The sequence below is a fragment of the Cordyceps fumosorosea genome (genome assembly GCF_001636725.1).
Source record: "Cordyceps fumosorosea ARSEF 2679 chromosome Unknown scaffold_6, whole genome shotgun sequence".
Classification (NCBI taxonomy): domain Eukaryota; kingdom Fungi; phylum Ascomycota; class Sordariomycetes; order Hypocreales; family Cordycipitaceae; genus Cordyceps; species Cordyceps fumosorosea.
This window is the reverse complement of record NW_017387306.1, coordinates 811,932-825,780: the sequence shown is the minus strand read 5'-3', so window position 1 is coordinate 825,780 and position 13,849 is coordinate 811,932. Positions and strand designations below refer to the sequence as shown.

General features: G+C 52.2%; 3 protein-coding genes across 3 annotated transcripts; all 3 read left to right on the top strand.

The window, feature by feature from the left end:
- Positions 1-2,165: 2,165 nt before the first annotated feature.
- ISF_03415 (nonsense-mediated mRNA decay factor (Upf2)) lies at positions 2,166-5,731 on the top strand (the record flags this gene model as incomplete). The annotated part of the gene is made up of 4 exons (XM_018847021.1): positions 2,166-2,184; positions 2,250-5,386; positions 5,436-5,574; positions 5,628-5,731. The coding sequence occupies 4 exons, from the start codon at positions 2,166-2,168 to the stop codon at positions 5,729-5,731; spliced, it is 3,399 nt and encodes a 1,132-aa protein (XP_018705910.1).
- A 1,034-nt stretch (positions 5,732-6,765) lies between these two features.
- ISF_03414 (chitin synthase D) lies at positions 6,766-8,792 on the top strand (the record flags this gene model as incomplete). The annotated part of the gene is made up of 2 exons (XM_018847020.1): positions 6,766-6,770; positions 6,824-8,792. 2 exons carry the CDS (start codon positions 6,766-6,768, stop codon positions 8,790-8,792), a joined length of 1,974 nt encoding a protein of 657 aa, XP_018705909.1.
- Positions 8,793-10,423: 1,631 nt separating this feature from the next.
- Positions 10,424-13,016, top strand: ISF_03413 (heat shock protein; the record flags this gene model as incomplete). Its single annotated transcript, XM_018847019.1, has 6 exons — positions 10,424-10,436; positions 10,602-10,663; positions 10,754-10,785; positions 10,870-12,307; positions 12,361-12,666; positions 12,726-13,016. 6 exons carry the CDS (start codon positions 10,424-10,426, stop codon positions 13,014-13,016), a joined length of 2,142 nt encoding a protein of 713 aa, XP_018705908.1.
- Positions 13,017-13,849: the final 833 nt, after the last annotated feature.

Sequence of the window (13,849 nt, the reverse complement as noted above, 5' to 3'; positions counted from 1 at the left end):
ACACGTAAAAGCCTGGGGAAAGGTGCTTTCTTGAGACAGGCCAGATTCCTGGAAATAGTAAAATCGAATTGCAGTGCAGGTTACGTACGATCCATAGGATGCGAGCGGTGGCAAGGCCGGGCATATAAATCCGGGGCATGGTGCAACTCACTACGGCACATGTCTGCCGCGTGTGGGCCACGGCCTTCAAGTGTTGTGTGAGACTTCATCACAAATGGTATGCGCAGCATTTTGGGTGCTCTGATAGATACAAGGTTTCGAGGTATTTCCGCGGAGGGCCTTTATTCTTCGTTTTATCGAGTCGACGATTGGTTGTTAGGGGGAAATGCGGCTGGTCGGTATCTCTGTGGCGCTCTCCGATAACCTTAGTTCTCAACCCACACCACAGTAGATAAACGCACCATTCTCTCACACAAAGCTATTGGCGATTGGCGATCATTTTATCAGTTGTGGAAACTCCCTATAACAGCCCGCCAAGTCATCTGGCCGGAGTTGTGACGGAAGCCCTCGTTTCGAGAACAAGGCCTAGCTAGACTGGGTGCTTTCAGTCCCGTAGCAACGACCAACTTCCCAGTCGCGACATTGTAATAATTCCAAACTATTGCTGGTTAGCTGCGCAAGTAGACAGGCAGGTATGCTAATAGGGTGCATCCTCCGGAAAGACGGCATCCACGCAGTAGCGAACGTCTAGCAGTTGGTAACATGCTCGCGACACCCGGCCCTAGATCCCTAGTGACGCGGCACCCAGACCATCTCCTACGGTTGAAATTGCGGCCGCTGCGAAAGAGGCTGGATCAGGGTTCGCTCAGGCCGTCGACGAGGTCAGGGGCGCGGGGGCTCGCTCTTATCTTTGCTGGATGGTGTGGAATGAGCATCTCCGGGGGAGGCATCTCCGGGGGAGGCATCTCCAGAGCGGGAGCGGCTGCAACTAATCAAGCGAAGGAGGACTGCTGGAGGCCCGAGGATTTGGAAAAGCCTCGACCTCGCGGGTACTCTAGCTGGTTTGGGGGCCGGGCGGACAAAGCCAAAATGTTGGTGTGTTGGACGAGTCAATGATACGGTAACACCCGGCATTGTGGTGCCGGGTGTTTGGGGCTCTGCGGCACCGAGGCCAGTTCCTGCTGAGGTAACCCTTTTTACGGAGGGAGGCTGCGGTAACATTGATCCGTTTCTGCTGCCTGACAACAAACGGCGAGAACGAGGCAGGCTGCGGCATGGCATTAAAAAAGAATCGGGAAAAAGACAAGATAATATTCAAGAGAGAACTCAGGTATTTCCATCTCCTGGAGCAAAAAACACACCCACAGTAACCGTGCCCGGCTCGCCCACCAAAGCCGCACTTTATCGTTAAGCTACAGTGGTCTAAAGCAAAACGCTGAAGCGCTGTGCCTACATTCAGCGGGTGGCGACATGTATCATATATCGTGTTCGGTGCCCATACCAGCTAAAATACCTAAGAGAGGTAGGACTCTCCATCATAAAGAGTGGTGAGATACCCCAAAGAGTTGATATGCCTGAAATGGGACAAAGAGTGCTGCACATGCTGCCACCCACAGTCCTGTCCTAGGGCTTACTTTGGAGGGAGGGGTACAGTAAAGGAACTCGTAGTTGCAGCGGCTACCAACGTCGGCTACCAAGGTACAGTAGCTTCAGCCACATATTCAGGAATTTTTTTGAGCAAATACAAACAGAAAGTACATATGAATTGGCACACATCTATTTTTATCCCATTAAAGTATATTATTTGTTCTTCCTTACTGCGTGTCTACATGCGTAGCTTACGACTAAGTAATTGTCGCTTATTGGATGCTTCGCCTGTCATCGCTCCTGCTCCCTAACACGCTAAACCAACACGGGCATCTCCCCTCCAGAAAAAACCCACTCCAAAATTGCCCATGCATCGTAGTCCCCAAGTCCGGCGGCAGATCCAACGTAAACGCCAGCTTGACCTTGATATCCAGGCATCACCAACATTCCTTCCGCTACTGCGCTTCCGCTGGCTGCTGTCAGCTTCGCCCCTTTTGCACGCACCGATGCCGACGATTATTGCCCGGTTGCTGCACCCTTTGTCGGCGCAGCTTATCCCCTAGCGCTCCCGGCGCCCGGATGTAGCCATTCACCAATTTTGTTGCTCTTAATACTACTGATTCAAGCCGCCATCCCAAATGGATCGCGCAAGGAAGCGTACGTATTATTCTGCCACTCCTTGGAGCCCAGTCATGAATCTCTGGTGGCTAACCGTTGCGCAGGCCAACTGCGCGCTACAAACGAGCGAGTATGGGCTGGCGAGACAAATCTCTTCGAGGTAAACAGCTCTCTCGACTCGTCTCTCAAGAAAAACACAGCATTCATTAAGCGACTTCGAACCGCAATCACCGCTGCTACTCTAGCGACCTTCCTTCAGGAGATCCGCACTCTCAGCCTGCACAAGTACCTCTCCGAAATCATATCTGCCTTTTACGAAGGCCTTTGCAAACTCAAGACCCCCGCTGAGGTCGATGCCGGCGCCGAGATTGCCAGTGCTCTACACCAGCGCTTCGGCCCTGCCGAGTTCACCGAACAGCTCAGCTGGCTTCTCGGTCGGGGCATGGCCACCCCCGAGAAGAGTGCTCTCAAGGCTCTCTCGCCAGAACTCCGCGAAAAGGAAGAAAAGGACCGTCTCACCAGGCAAAGATCACTTCTGCGAGTTGTCACCGAGCTTTGGCTACTCGGCGTCCTACGAACCCTAGACGATGCTGTCAAGCCCGACGACGTCACCAAATCAGTGGCTACGAAAGCGACCGAAATAAAACCCCGCGCGAGCGCAAAGAATGGTGCATCTGCCGAGCCATTTCCGTTGGAGGTTCTAAAAGATCTCCTCGGCTATGATCGCGAACACATCAACCTTCCTCTGCTCGTCATCTTCGTCAAGGCCTTTAGCTGGGATGTGCTTGGTGTCAAACCCAGCAATGCCGAGGGCAGAAAAACAATTGAAGAAGACGGAGCCGCCGCGGAACCTGTACACACGGCGACGGACACTGAAGACGGCGGATCCGACCAGCCATTTACGCCTCCAGAACTATCAGAAAAATTCAAGAGCATTCTTAAAAAATATTTTGAAGACGTCAAAAATCACATTGTTCGCGATCAAAAGACAATTCACTCGCAAGCTCGCCGAAATGCTGAGGCATATGTCAAAAGTGGCGAAGTTTTCGAAGACCGGCAGGCAAATTACGAAAAACAGGTCAAGGCCCAAGATCGCCTGGTCTCGAATGCTCAAGTCATCGCTGACGCCATTGGAGCCGATATCCCCGACTTGAAGGCCTCAGACGACTCACTAGGCGCCTCCGGTTCTGGGATCGGTCTTGTCAAGACCGGGGAGTATCTGCGCTCTTCCGCTGATGGATCCGGTATCTGGGATGACGATGAGGAAAGACGCTTCTATGAGAATCTGGTTGACTTGAGGGGCAAAGTTCCATCCATGTTGCTAGAAGATGGTAAAAAGAAGAAAGCGGATGGCGATGATCAAGTTGGCAAGAAGGCTGGTGAATCTGAAGCCCCGGCCCCTGCGGATCCGGCTGAAGACCAATCCATGGCGATTGCAAACAAGACGATTGGTGCCCAAGTCGACGCGTTGCTCGCACGGCTACCAGACCTGACAAGTAAAGATACCATCGACCAGATGGCAATCGACTTTTGCTATCTCAACTCCAAAGCCTCGCGTAATCGACTCGTCAAGGCGCTCACCGAGGTGCCAAAGGGTAGAGGAGACTTGCTCCCGTCCTGGTCCCGCCTTGTTGCTACGCTAGGCCGCTATATGCCGGATGTTCCCAAGGGCCTCGTCGACTATCTAGATGCGGAATTTCGCAGCCTGCAGCGGAGGAAGGAAAAGGACTTTCTCGGCCAAGTTCGTCTTGGTAACATCCGTTATCTTGCTGAGCTCACAAAATTTGGTATGGTGCCGGAGCATGTCGTCTTTCACTGCCTCAAAGTCAGCCTCGACGACTTCTCTCGCATGAACATCGAAATCCTCTGCAATCTCTTGGAGAATTGTGGTAGATATCTGCTCAAGACACCAGATACTGCTCCGCGGATGGTGAGCTTCCTAGAAACACTTCAGCGCAAAAAGTCAGTTCAACATATTGGTCAGCCGGAACGAATGCTGATCGATAACGCTGTTTATTATGTCGACCCGCCCGAGCGACCTGCTATCGAACAGAAAGAGCGAACACCTATGGATCTCTTTATTCGAAAGCTGGTCTATAATGACATGACCAAGAGGAATTATAGCAAAATCCTGAAGCAGATTCGGCGCCTGCATTGGGAAGAAAGCGACGTTGTTGCCATGCTTGAAAAGGTCTTCTCCAAGCCTGGCAAAGTTAAGTACGGAAACGTCCACTTGCTCGCCATTCTGCTGAGCGCACTCTATCGCTATCACCCTGCCTTCGTTGTCAAGGCTATTGACAATGTCATCGAGTCGATTAATTTTGGCCTAGAGCAGAACGACTTCAGAACATTCCAGCGCAGAGTGGCCGAAGTCAAGTATCTGAGTGAGCTCTACAATTACCGCATGTTAGAGCACCCTGTCATCTTTGATACCATGTACAAAATCCTCACATTTGGTTATGGCGGCCCCCCCGTGCCCGGTCGTTTCAATTCATTCGATCCACCTGATGATTTCTTTCGTATACGCCTCGTCTCAACCATGTTGGAGACCTGTGGCGTGTACTTCAATCGTGGTGCTGCTGGCAAGAAGCTGGACTTTTTTCTTTCCTTCTTTCAGTATTACGTTCACACAAAGGTCGCACTCCCGATGGACATTGACTTCATCGTTCAAGACACTTTTGGACTGACTCGCCCGCAATGGAAGTTTGCTGCTAACTTGGAGGAGGCCACCAAAGCTTTTCACGAGGCCGTGGCCCTGGATCAGAAGTCTAGCGGCGCAGACAAGACAAACGATGTCGACGCAGACGCAGACGCAGACGATGCGACTAGTGGCGCTTCGTCTGATGACGAGCACGGGGATCTAGACGAGATTGAGGGTGACGCAGATGTAGATGAAGACGACGACAGTCTTTCTGAGGACGAGGAGGAGATGAACGAAGTTGCTGAAGATTCGGATGCCGACAGTGAAGATTATGACGAGGCCATTGTCGTCACGAGACAAGAAGAAGCTATCGACCCGGAAGACGAAGCCGACTTTGAGCGAGAATACGCCAAGATGATGGCTGAGAGCCTCGAATCGCGGAAATTTGAGCGCAAGCAACAGTTCGATGTCCCGCTTCCCGTTCGCCCCAAGGTCCGTGATCTGGGTGCTGGTGAAGGACAGGAGCTGCCGGAAAGCTCAGCTGCGCCAACGAGCAAGATGGCATTTTCCCTCCTGACGAAGAAGGGGAATCGCCAGCAGGTTGGTTCATGTGTTGCCTTGGATCTCGCTCCTTACTAATTACCTGTAGACACGGACGGTTGAATTGCCATCCAATTCCACCTTTGCCCTTGCCATGAAATCGTCACAGCAGGCTGAGCGGGAAGAGCAGCAGCGCATCAAGAACTTGGTTTTAAACTACGACTTGCAACAAAGCGACGACCAGGACAGTAAGTCTATGCTAATGATGACTACTTGGCGGGGTAGTAGCTGACAACTGTAGGCGGCGAGAAGCCACCGGCATTTTATCACAATCGAATCGAGCGCTCCGGCAAAGACCGAGGTCAGAGAGTGCGAAAACTGCAACTAAGCGATGTGGACTGGTAGAACAAAGGTCACTCGTGAGGCAAACCAATCAGAGTATACTTACTACTCGAAAAAGCTGCAGAGAGCCAAATAACGCGCAGCAGTACCAGGTACAGCAGAGTCGGCGTAGTGAAATGCACCACATGGGTTGCTACCCGAGGCGGGCGCACCGGCTCATTCGCTGATGCCGAGATTGCAGGCGCTGAGCAGAGCAAATGTGCCCATCCACGGGTTGCATTCTTGCTGCAGCGATACGAATCGGGTTTTGTGCCCAACCGCAGCGCTGAGACATGGACTGCATTGCTGATTGCAAGGCTCGCTCTACAACGCATCTAGGAGTCGGATTTTGACGCGGTATTGCTTACGTATAGAAGAGTAATATTAAGACGCAAAGACGCCATTTTGTGGCCTTGGCACGTGTAAACAAAGAGCTGATTGGGTTCGTTTTCGATGCTGTGAAACCCGAGATTGCTAAAATAGCAGCAGCAAACACGACGGGTGGCCCCTGCCATCTGTAGCCGCCGTGCAGGCAGGCACAGGCAGTGAGAAGGTGTGCGCACACAAGTAAAAAGTGGCAACACGGCCGACCGCATGAGCTGGTGTCACGTACAGTTGGGCTTTCTTTCGGCCATGTCTGGAGTTTCCGTCTCCTTCGTCAGCTAGCATCGACAGATGGCGATTGCGAGGCGGCAAGCGAGGCGAATCCAACGTTGGCGAAGTTCCTGCATATCGATTCCTACTGCGCTCCGCCACGGCCGCGATGGCTTCGATATCTACAACATGGCCGATCAAAGACGTAAGTAGGCAGCTAGACTTCCTTCTCGAATCGAAATGGATGACGGAATAGCTCGATGCCGTGGCGATGGACACAGGCTAATCAAGCCGACGCTTAGATTGTCTATACCTCCGTCGTTGGCGTCGTCATGTTGATGGCGCTTTTGGAGTGGTTTCTTTGGCTGGCAGCATTTCTCTATTGCATTTTCAAGGCGTTCAAAAAAGCAGAGCATTGGTCTATCAATGTGCTCTGCGTTGTCGTGGGAGTTGCCTTTGTGTTGATGAGGTAGGTTTCGCGCCCATCGATCCTGTACGTCGTGTTTGTTAACCGCGCTTCAGGCTGGTCTTCCTGCCCGTCATGGTCGTAACGCTCCCACTACCGCGCAACATCACCCAATACTGGCCGGAAAATGCAGCCGAGGCTCTGCAGTCTTTTGCCTTTTGGAGCTTTGCCATACTGCTGACTGTGCCGTGGCTGTTCTGCATCTACCAACTCGTCACGAACCAACTCGGCCGGACGAAGCGAATAAAACTGGTACTGGACGATGTGACGGCGCCCAAGGTGGTGATCGTCATGCCTTGTTACCGAGAAGAGCCAGACGTGCTCGTCACTGCAATCAACTCGGTGGTAGACTGCGACTATCCAGCGGCGTGCATCCACGTATTCCTTTCATTCGATGGTGACCAGCAAGACGAGCTCTACTTGAATACGATTTCAAAACTTGGTGTCCCGGAGACATTAGGCTCCTATCCCCGCAGCATCGATGTCATGTACAAATCGTCAAGGGTGACGGTCTCCCGATTTCCTCATGGCGGAAAGCGACACTGCCAAAAGATGACTTTCCGATTGATTGACAAGGTCTATGAGCGCTACTTGAAGCGCAACGACAACTTGTTTATTCTTTTTATTGACTCAGATTGCATCTTGGATCGGGTGTGTCTGCAGAATTTTGTCTATGACATGGAGCTCAGTCCGGGTAACACAAAGGACATGCTGGCGATGACTGGTGTCATCACTTCAACAACAAAGAAGCACAGCATCATCACGCTCTTGCAGGACATTGAGTACATACATGGCCAACTGTTTGAGCGGACAGTAGAGTCCGGATGTGGCTCTGTGACGTGTCTTCCAGGTGCCTTGACAATGCTTCGGTTGTCGGCGTTTCGACGCATGGCAAAGTACTACTTTGCGGACAAGGCGGAACAGTGCGAGGACTTGTTCGACTTTGCCAAGTGTCATCTAGGCGAAGACAGATGGCTTACGCATCTGTTCATGATCGGAGCCAAGAAGAAGTACCAGATTCAAATGTGTACCTCTGCATTTTGTAAAACAGAAGCCGTTCAGACATATCGATCACTCGTTAAGCAGCGACGTCGATGGTTCCTGGGCTTTATGACGAATGAGGTGTGCATGTTGACAGACTGGAGATTGTGGAAGCGGTATCCTATTCTGGTGCTGGTTCGATTTATGCAGAATACGATCCGGACGACGTCGCTTCTATTCTTCATCATGGTGATTGCGCTGATGTCTACAGTGGCCACGGTTCGCGACCTTCCGGTGGGCTTCATCGGGGTGTCGCTGGGACTGAACTGGGCCCTGATGCTCTACTTTGGGCTCAAACTTCGGCGCTTCAAGGCTTGGTTGTACCCACTCATGTTCATTCTGAACCCATTCTTCAACTGGTATTACATTGTGTATGGGATTTTTACTGCTGGACAGAGGACTTGGGGTGGGCCGAGGGCCGATGCGGCTGCGGCAGACACAACTACCACGGCACGAGAAGCAGCGGAAAAGGCGGAGGAGCAGGGAGATGAGCTGAATGTCGTTCCAGAGACATTCATTCCGGCTCGAGAGGCGAGATTGCTGCAGTCTCCAGGGGCATCGGCAGGGCAACAGCCAGGACTGGGAAGGACAAGGAGCACGGTTCGACCGCCGGACAAGGTGGATGGCATCTTCTCGGCCAGGCAGCGGACAAAAGAAGGTACTTATGAGCACGTCGACGATTCCATGGCAGCTGTAGGGGGGTCGGTGCTGCCTCAATGGGCAAGGCATAGGGCTCAAGACTCTATAGAAAGCGTCTCGACCGATGGCGAGCCGACGCAGGGAGGCAACAATGTCCTGCAGAGCCGGTTTATGGAGAGTTTTATGAGTGCGGAAGACAAGAGAAAATACATGGCAGCGCAGCGTGCCAAGGAGGTGAGGCTTGGCCATGAGGGAGGCGAGCGTAGCGAAGGGAGTGGCAGTGGCAGTGGTCTAGGAAAGGGAGGGAATGATGGTAATGGCAGTGGTGCTGGAACGTCAAAGTAATAAGGGCGCAGCAACTTGGCGGTGACATGTAGCAGATAATTTGCTAGACAAGATGATTCGATGTTGAATTTTCATGTTGAATTTTCATGTTGAATTTTCATGTTGAATTTTCATGTTGAATTTTCATGTTGAATTTTCATGTTGAATTTTCATGTTGAATTTTCATGTTGAATTTTCATGTTGAATTTTCATGTTGAATTTTCATGTTGAATTTTCATGTTGAATTTTCATGTTGAATTTTCATGTTGAATTTTCATGTTGAATTTTCATGTTGAATTTTCATGTTAAATTTTCAAGTCATGTGCTGGGAAGAATGTTTGATGATATTGGAAGGCGTTGTCTTGGCGAGCAGGCTTGATATAGGGTCAGCCGGGTATAAGCAAGGACGGTCCGGAGGATGGTAGTGGGCTGTGTGAGGCGGGGGACAAGCCGGGGCAGGCAGGGGAGTGAGGGATGGTTGTAGTCATTGAGCAATACCGAGCAATAAGATAAGTTAGATTTAGTGAGTTGGATTGAGGACGTGTTGTTGTTTGTCTTGCTGCTCTAAAGGAGAACCAATCCCAAAGGCAAGCTGTGCTACAACATGGCGATGATGTGGGTGGCGGACATTGGGCGGGAAGCACCGTGGCTGAGCAGGCAGCAGTCACTGATATTATTCGCCGGGTCAAGTACAGATTGTTAGGTAGTTGGGCATGCCAACCACAGGATTTAATTTTTGCAGCTGGGTATTCCAGTCATGTTACGGACAGAATGTGAGTTAGTACCTGGACGGACAGAGACAAGTCTGGAAAATTCTTCGAGCTTCTACTGGAGCACTGGCTCCCGTCTTGGCAGAAGGCCGAGGAAGAGTTACATATGCCCATGATGGCGGGGCAGCCGACAAGATGTACCGGTGTAGGCGGAACAGCGTGGCGGAGGTACCGGGCAGGGGAGAGCCCCGCGCTAGCGCAAGATGTACCATTTTTGTTTTGCGCCTTAGTGCAAGTAAGGCAGCAACCAGGACACCTACATACACCTAAATAACTGGGAACGGAGGCCAGGAAAGCCATTGGCCTGCCGCTGTGAGGAAAGCGATTGCAGTGTTTGGACCAGCTGTAACCTCTCACCGAGGGGAAAAAAAAAAAAAAAAAAAAGCTCGTCACTCCAGGGCAGCATCACCTACCTATGTACCTACCTCTGTACCTATAAATATAGGTACCTACTTCCACTCTGCTGTGCAACTCTGCGTCGACATCATCGTTATAAATAAAAGAGAGAAAAAAGTGATAAATACCGTCCCGCACCGCTATACCGGCTCTTTAAACTTTCCAACAACAAAATTCTAGTAAAAGCACCTTCTGCCAGACCGTCGTCAACTACCTAGCTACCTAGGCGCTGGGTTCAAAAACCCGTCCAACTTGCCCCGCCTCACCTCACCAACCAAGCCAAACCAAATCTTTCATCCCACCGTCTTATCCCCTCCTCCCACCTCGATCCTCGAACCTCCAAACAAACCAACCCAACCTACCTCCCCATATAGACTTCAGCGTCTTGATTTTGTGCATTAAATCGCGGCTGATTGGGGAAGATCTCTTTTTAACCTCCTTTTTTCCCCTTCCTTCACACACATTCACATTCATCACGCAGCAGCCATGAGTGTCGTCGGTAAGTCTCTTTTTTTCGCCGAACCTCTCAATCACCCACCGCTTTGCCCAGAGAGCCCCCAGATGGCAACAACCTTGGAATCGCAACATGTACTCTTGGCTGCTTTTGCCCTTGCTCCCTTCCTCAGTCTCATAGCATATCGCTGACTCTTCTCGCCCTCTACAGGTGTCGATTTCGGTACCCTCAAGACGGTCATTGCCGTCGCCAGAAACCGCGGTGTCGATGTGGTACGTTTTCCCCAAGCCGACCCAGCTTCTCCCTGCCACGGCCGATTTTTCGCAACATGCCCTCCTGCTGACCACGCATCGCCCATACAGGTTACCAACGAGGTCTCCAACCGCTCTACTCCGTACGTACCGCCCGATCGACACTCAAGAGCACCCCTCCCACCGCAAGCCGTCAATCACCTCGCTAACTAGCTGCCGCTCTCCAGTTCCCTCGTCGGATTCGGCCCCAAGTCCCGTTATCTTGGCGAGACGGCCAAGACCCAAGAAATCTCCAACCTCAAGAACACCGTCAACTGCCTCAAGCGCCTTGCCGGTCGCGCCTTCAACGACCCCGATGTCCAGATTGAGCAGCAGTTCATCACTGCTCCCCTTGTTGACATCAACGGCCAGGTCGGCGCCGAGGTCAGCTACCTGGGCAAGCAGGAGAGGTTTACCGCCACTCAGCTCGTCGGCATGTACCTCAGCAAAATCAAGCAGACTGCCGCCAACGAGCTCAAGCTCCCCGTCTCCGACCTCTGCATGAGCGTCCCGCCTTGGTTCACCGACGCCCAGCGCCGCGCCCTCCTCGACGCCTCCGAGCTCGCCGGCCTCAAGCTCCTCCGCCTCATCAACGACAACACCGCCGCCGCCCTCGGCTGGGGCATCACCAAGCTCGACCTCCCCGGCCCCGAGGAGACCCCCAAGCGCGTTTTCTTCGTCGACATTGGCCACTCCAACTACACCTGCTCCATTGTCGAGTTCAAGAAGGGCGAGCTCGCCGTCAAGGCCACCGCTTGGGACCGCAACTTTGGTGGCCGCGACTTTGACAAGGCCCTCGTCGACTATCTCGCCAAGGAGTTCAAGACCAAGTACAACGCCGACATCTACACCCATGGTCGCGCCATGGCCCGCACCATTGCCGCCGCCGAGAAGTGCAAGAAGGTCCTCTCCGCCAACCAGCAGTCCGCCGTCAACATCGAGTCTCTCATGAACGACATTGACGTTTCTGCCATGGTTACCCGCCAGGACTTTGAGGAGATGATCCAGCCGCTCCTTAGTCGCACCTTTGAGCCCCTTGAGTCCGCACTCGCCCAGGCCAAGCTCACGAAGGAAGACATTGACATTGTCGAGATTGTCGGCGGTGGCTCTCGTGTTCCCGCTCTCAAGGAGCGCCTCCAGTCCTTCTTTGGCAAACCCCTCTCTTACACCATGAACGCTGACGAGGCCATCGCTCGCGGCTGCGCCTTTAGCTGCGCCATCCTCTCTCCCGTGTTCCGCGTCCGTGACTTTGCCGTTCAGGACATTGTCAGCTACCCCATCGAGTTCACCTGGGAGAAGGCCGCCGACATCCCCGACGAGGATACCAGCCTTACCGTCTTTAACAAGGGCGGTCTTCTGCCCTCGACCAAGATTCTGACCTTCTACCGCAAGCAGCCCTATGACCTCGAGGCCCGCTACGCCAAGCCCGAGGACCTCCCCGGAAAGCAGAACCCCTGGATCGGTCGCTTCTCCGTCAAGGGTGTCAAGCCTACCGAGACGGACGACTTCATGGTCTGCCGCCTCAAGACCCGTGTCAACATTCACGGCATCCTGAACGTTGAGACTGGCTACCACGTTGTCGATCAAGAAGTTGAGGAGGAGGTCAAGGAGGATGGCGACCCCGATGTAAGATCTACCTGCCCACGTTTCTCCTTGAATTCTACTAATACTTTCCCTAGGCTATGGACACCGACAAGAAGGACGACGCCCCCAAGAAGACCCGCAAGGTCAAGAAGCAGGTTCGCGCCGGTGACCTGCCCATATCCAGCGGTACCTCGTCTCTCGACGATGCCACCCGCATCGCTCTCGCCGAGAAGGAGGCTGCTATGGTCATGGAGGACAAGCTCGTTGCCGACACCGACGAGAAGAAGAACGAGCTCGAGGCTTACATCTACGACCTCCGTGCCAAGCTGGAGGAGCAGTACGCTGACCTCGCCAGTGAAGAGGAGAAGGAGAAGATCCGCGCCAAGCTCGAGGCTTCCGAGGTATGCTTCCTTTTCGACTACATCAAACACAGAAACTTGACCGCTAACCCCGTCTACAGGACTGGCTCTACGATGAGGGCGAGGACGCCTCAAAGGGTGTCTACGTCGCCAAGATTGACGAGATCCGCGCCATGGCCGGCCCCGTCGTCCAGCGCCACTTCGAGAAGGTCGAGGCTGAGCGCCAGGCTGTTCAAGAGCGCGCCGAAGCCGAGCAGGCTACCAAAAGAGCCGCTGAGGAAGAGGCTCGCAAGGCTGCTGAGGCTGAGAAGGCCGCCGAGGGCGGCGCCGACGCCGAGATGAAGGACGCCGATGGCGCCCCGGCCGAAGATGCCGCTGCCGATCCCAAATAGATATCACGAGTTATGAAGCAGGGGAAGTAGGCAGGCAGGCACGCTGGCTGATGTTTTGTTCGAAATGACATGTTTTTCTCACGAAAGGTCCGAAGAAGGAAGGAAAGGCAGAAAGAGAAAAGCAAACAAGAGACTTTTTTTTGATTTACGAAGAAGGCTCTGTTTTTTTTTATTGGGATGCAATATAAACAAAAGAAGGCATGAGGAAAATGGGATATTCTGTTCCCTCTTTTTATAATGTTTTAGAAATGACAAATAAAACGCTGTATAGAATGCGTCTTGTTTGGGGAGTGTTGAACAGGCCCAGTGACATTTAGCTTGCTTACAACACACGACCCATGCATGCATTTGAACCGCACGTCGTCCTTTTGACCAGACCAGACATTTCACCAACTTTATAATAAGTCGTTGCGGGATCTCGGAGACGCATGAAATGAGGTCGTTTCGACAGTGCAGGATACTATACATAAAGTATGTAGACCGTCTGGAAGGAGGCGAATGATTTTAAGAATATCGTATTTTTATATGTTGACCTTTTATTGTAAACTAAGAAAAGGAAGAATAACAATGATAAAGCACTGAGTAAAATCAAGACCAGTCCATCATGCCTCTTTTGTAAAATGCCCACCGATTGTTGTTGTTTTTTGTTCTATTCCACGAGGAAAAAGGAAACGATTGCCGTAAAAATTTCGCCCGTCTCGTCATTACAGTCTTTTCATACTCGTGCAACATTTTGTTCCTACAAAGGGGTCCGTGAATCAGCTCTCCCTCTGCCGCCCCCGCCACCGTCACCGTCATCATATTTGCATATTCTCTTTTTCTTTTCTTTTTTT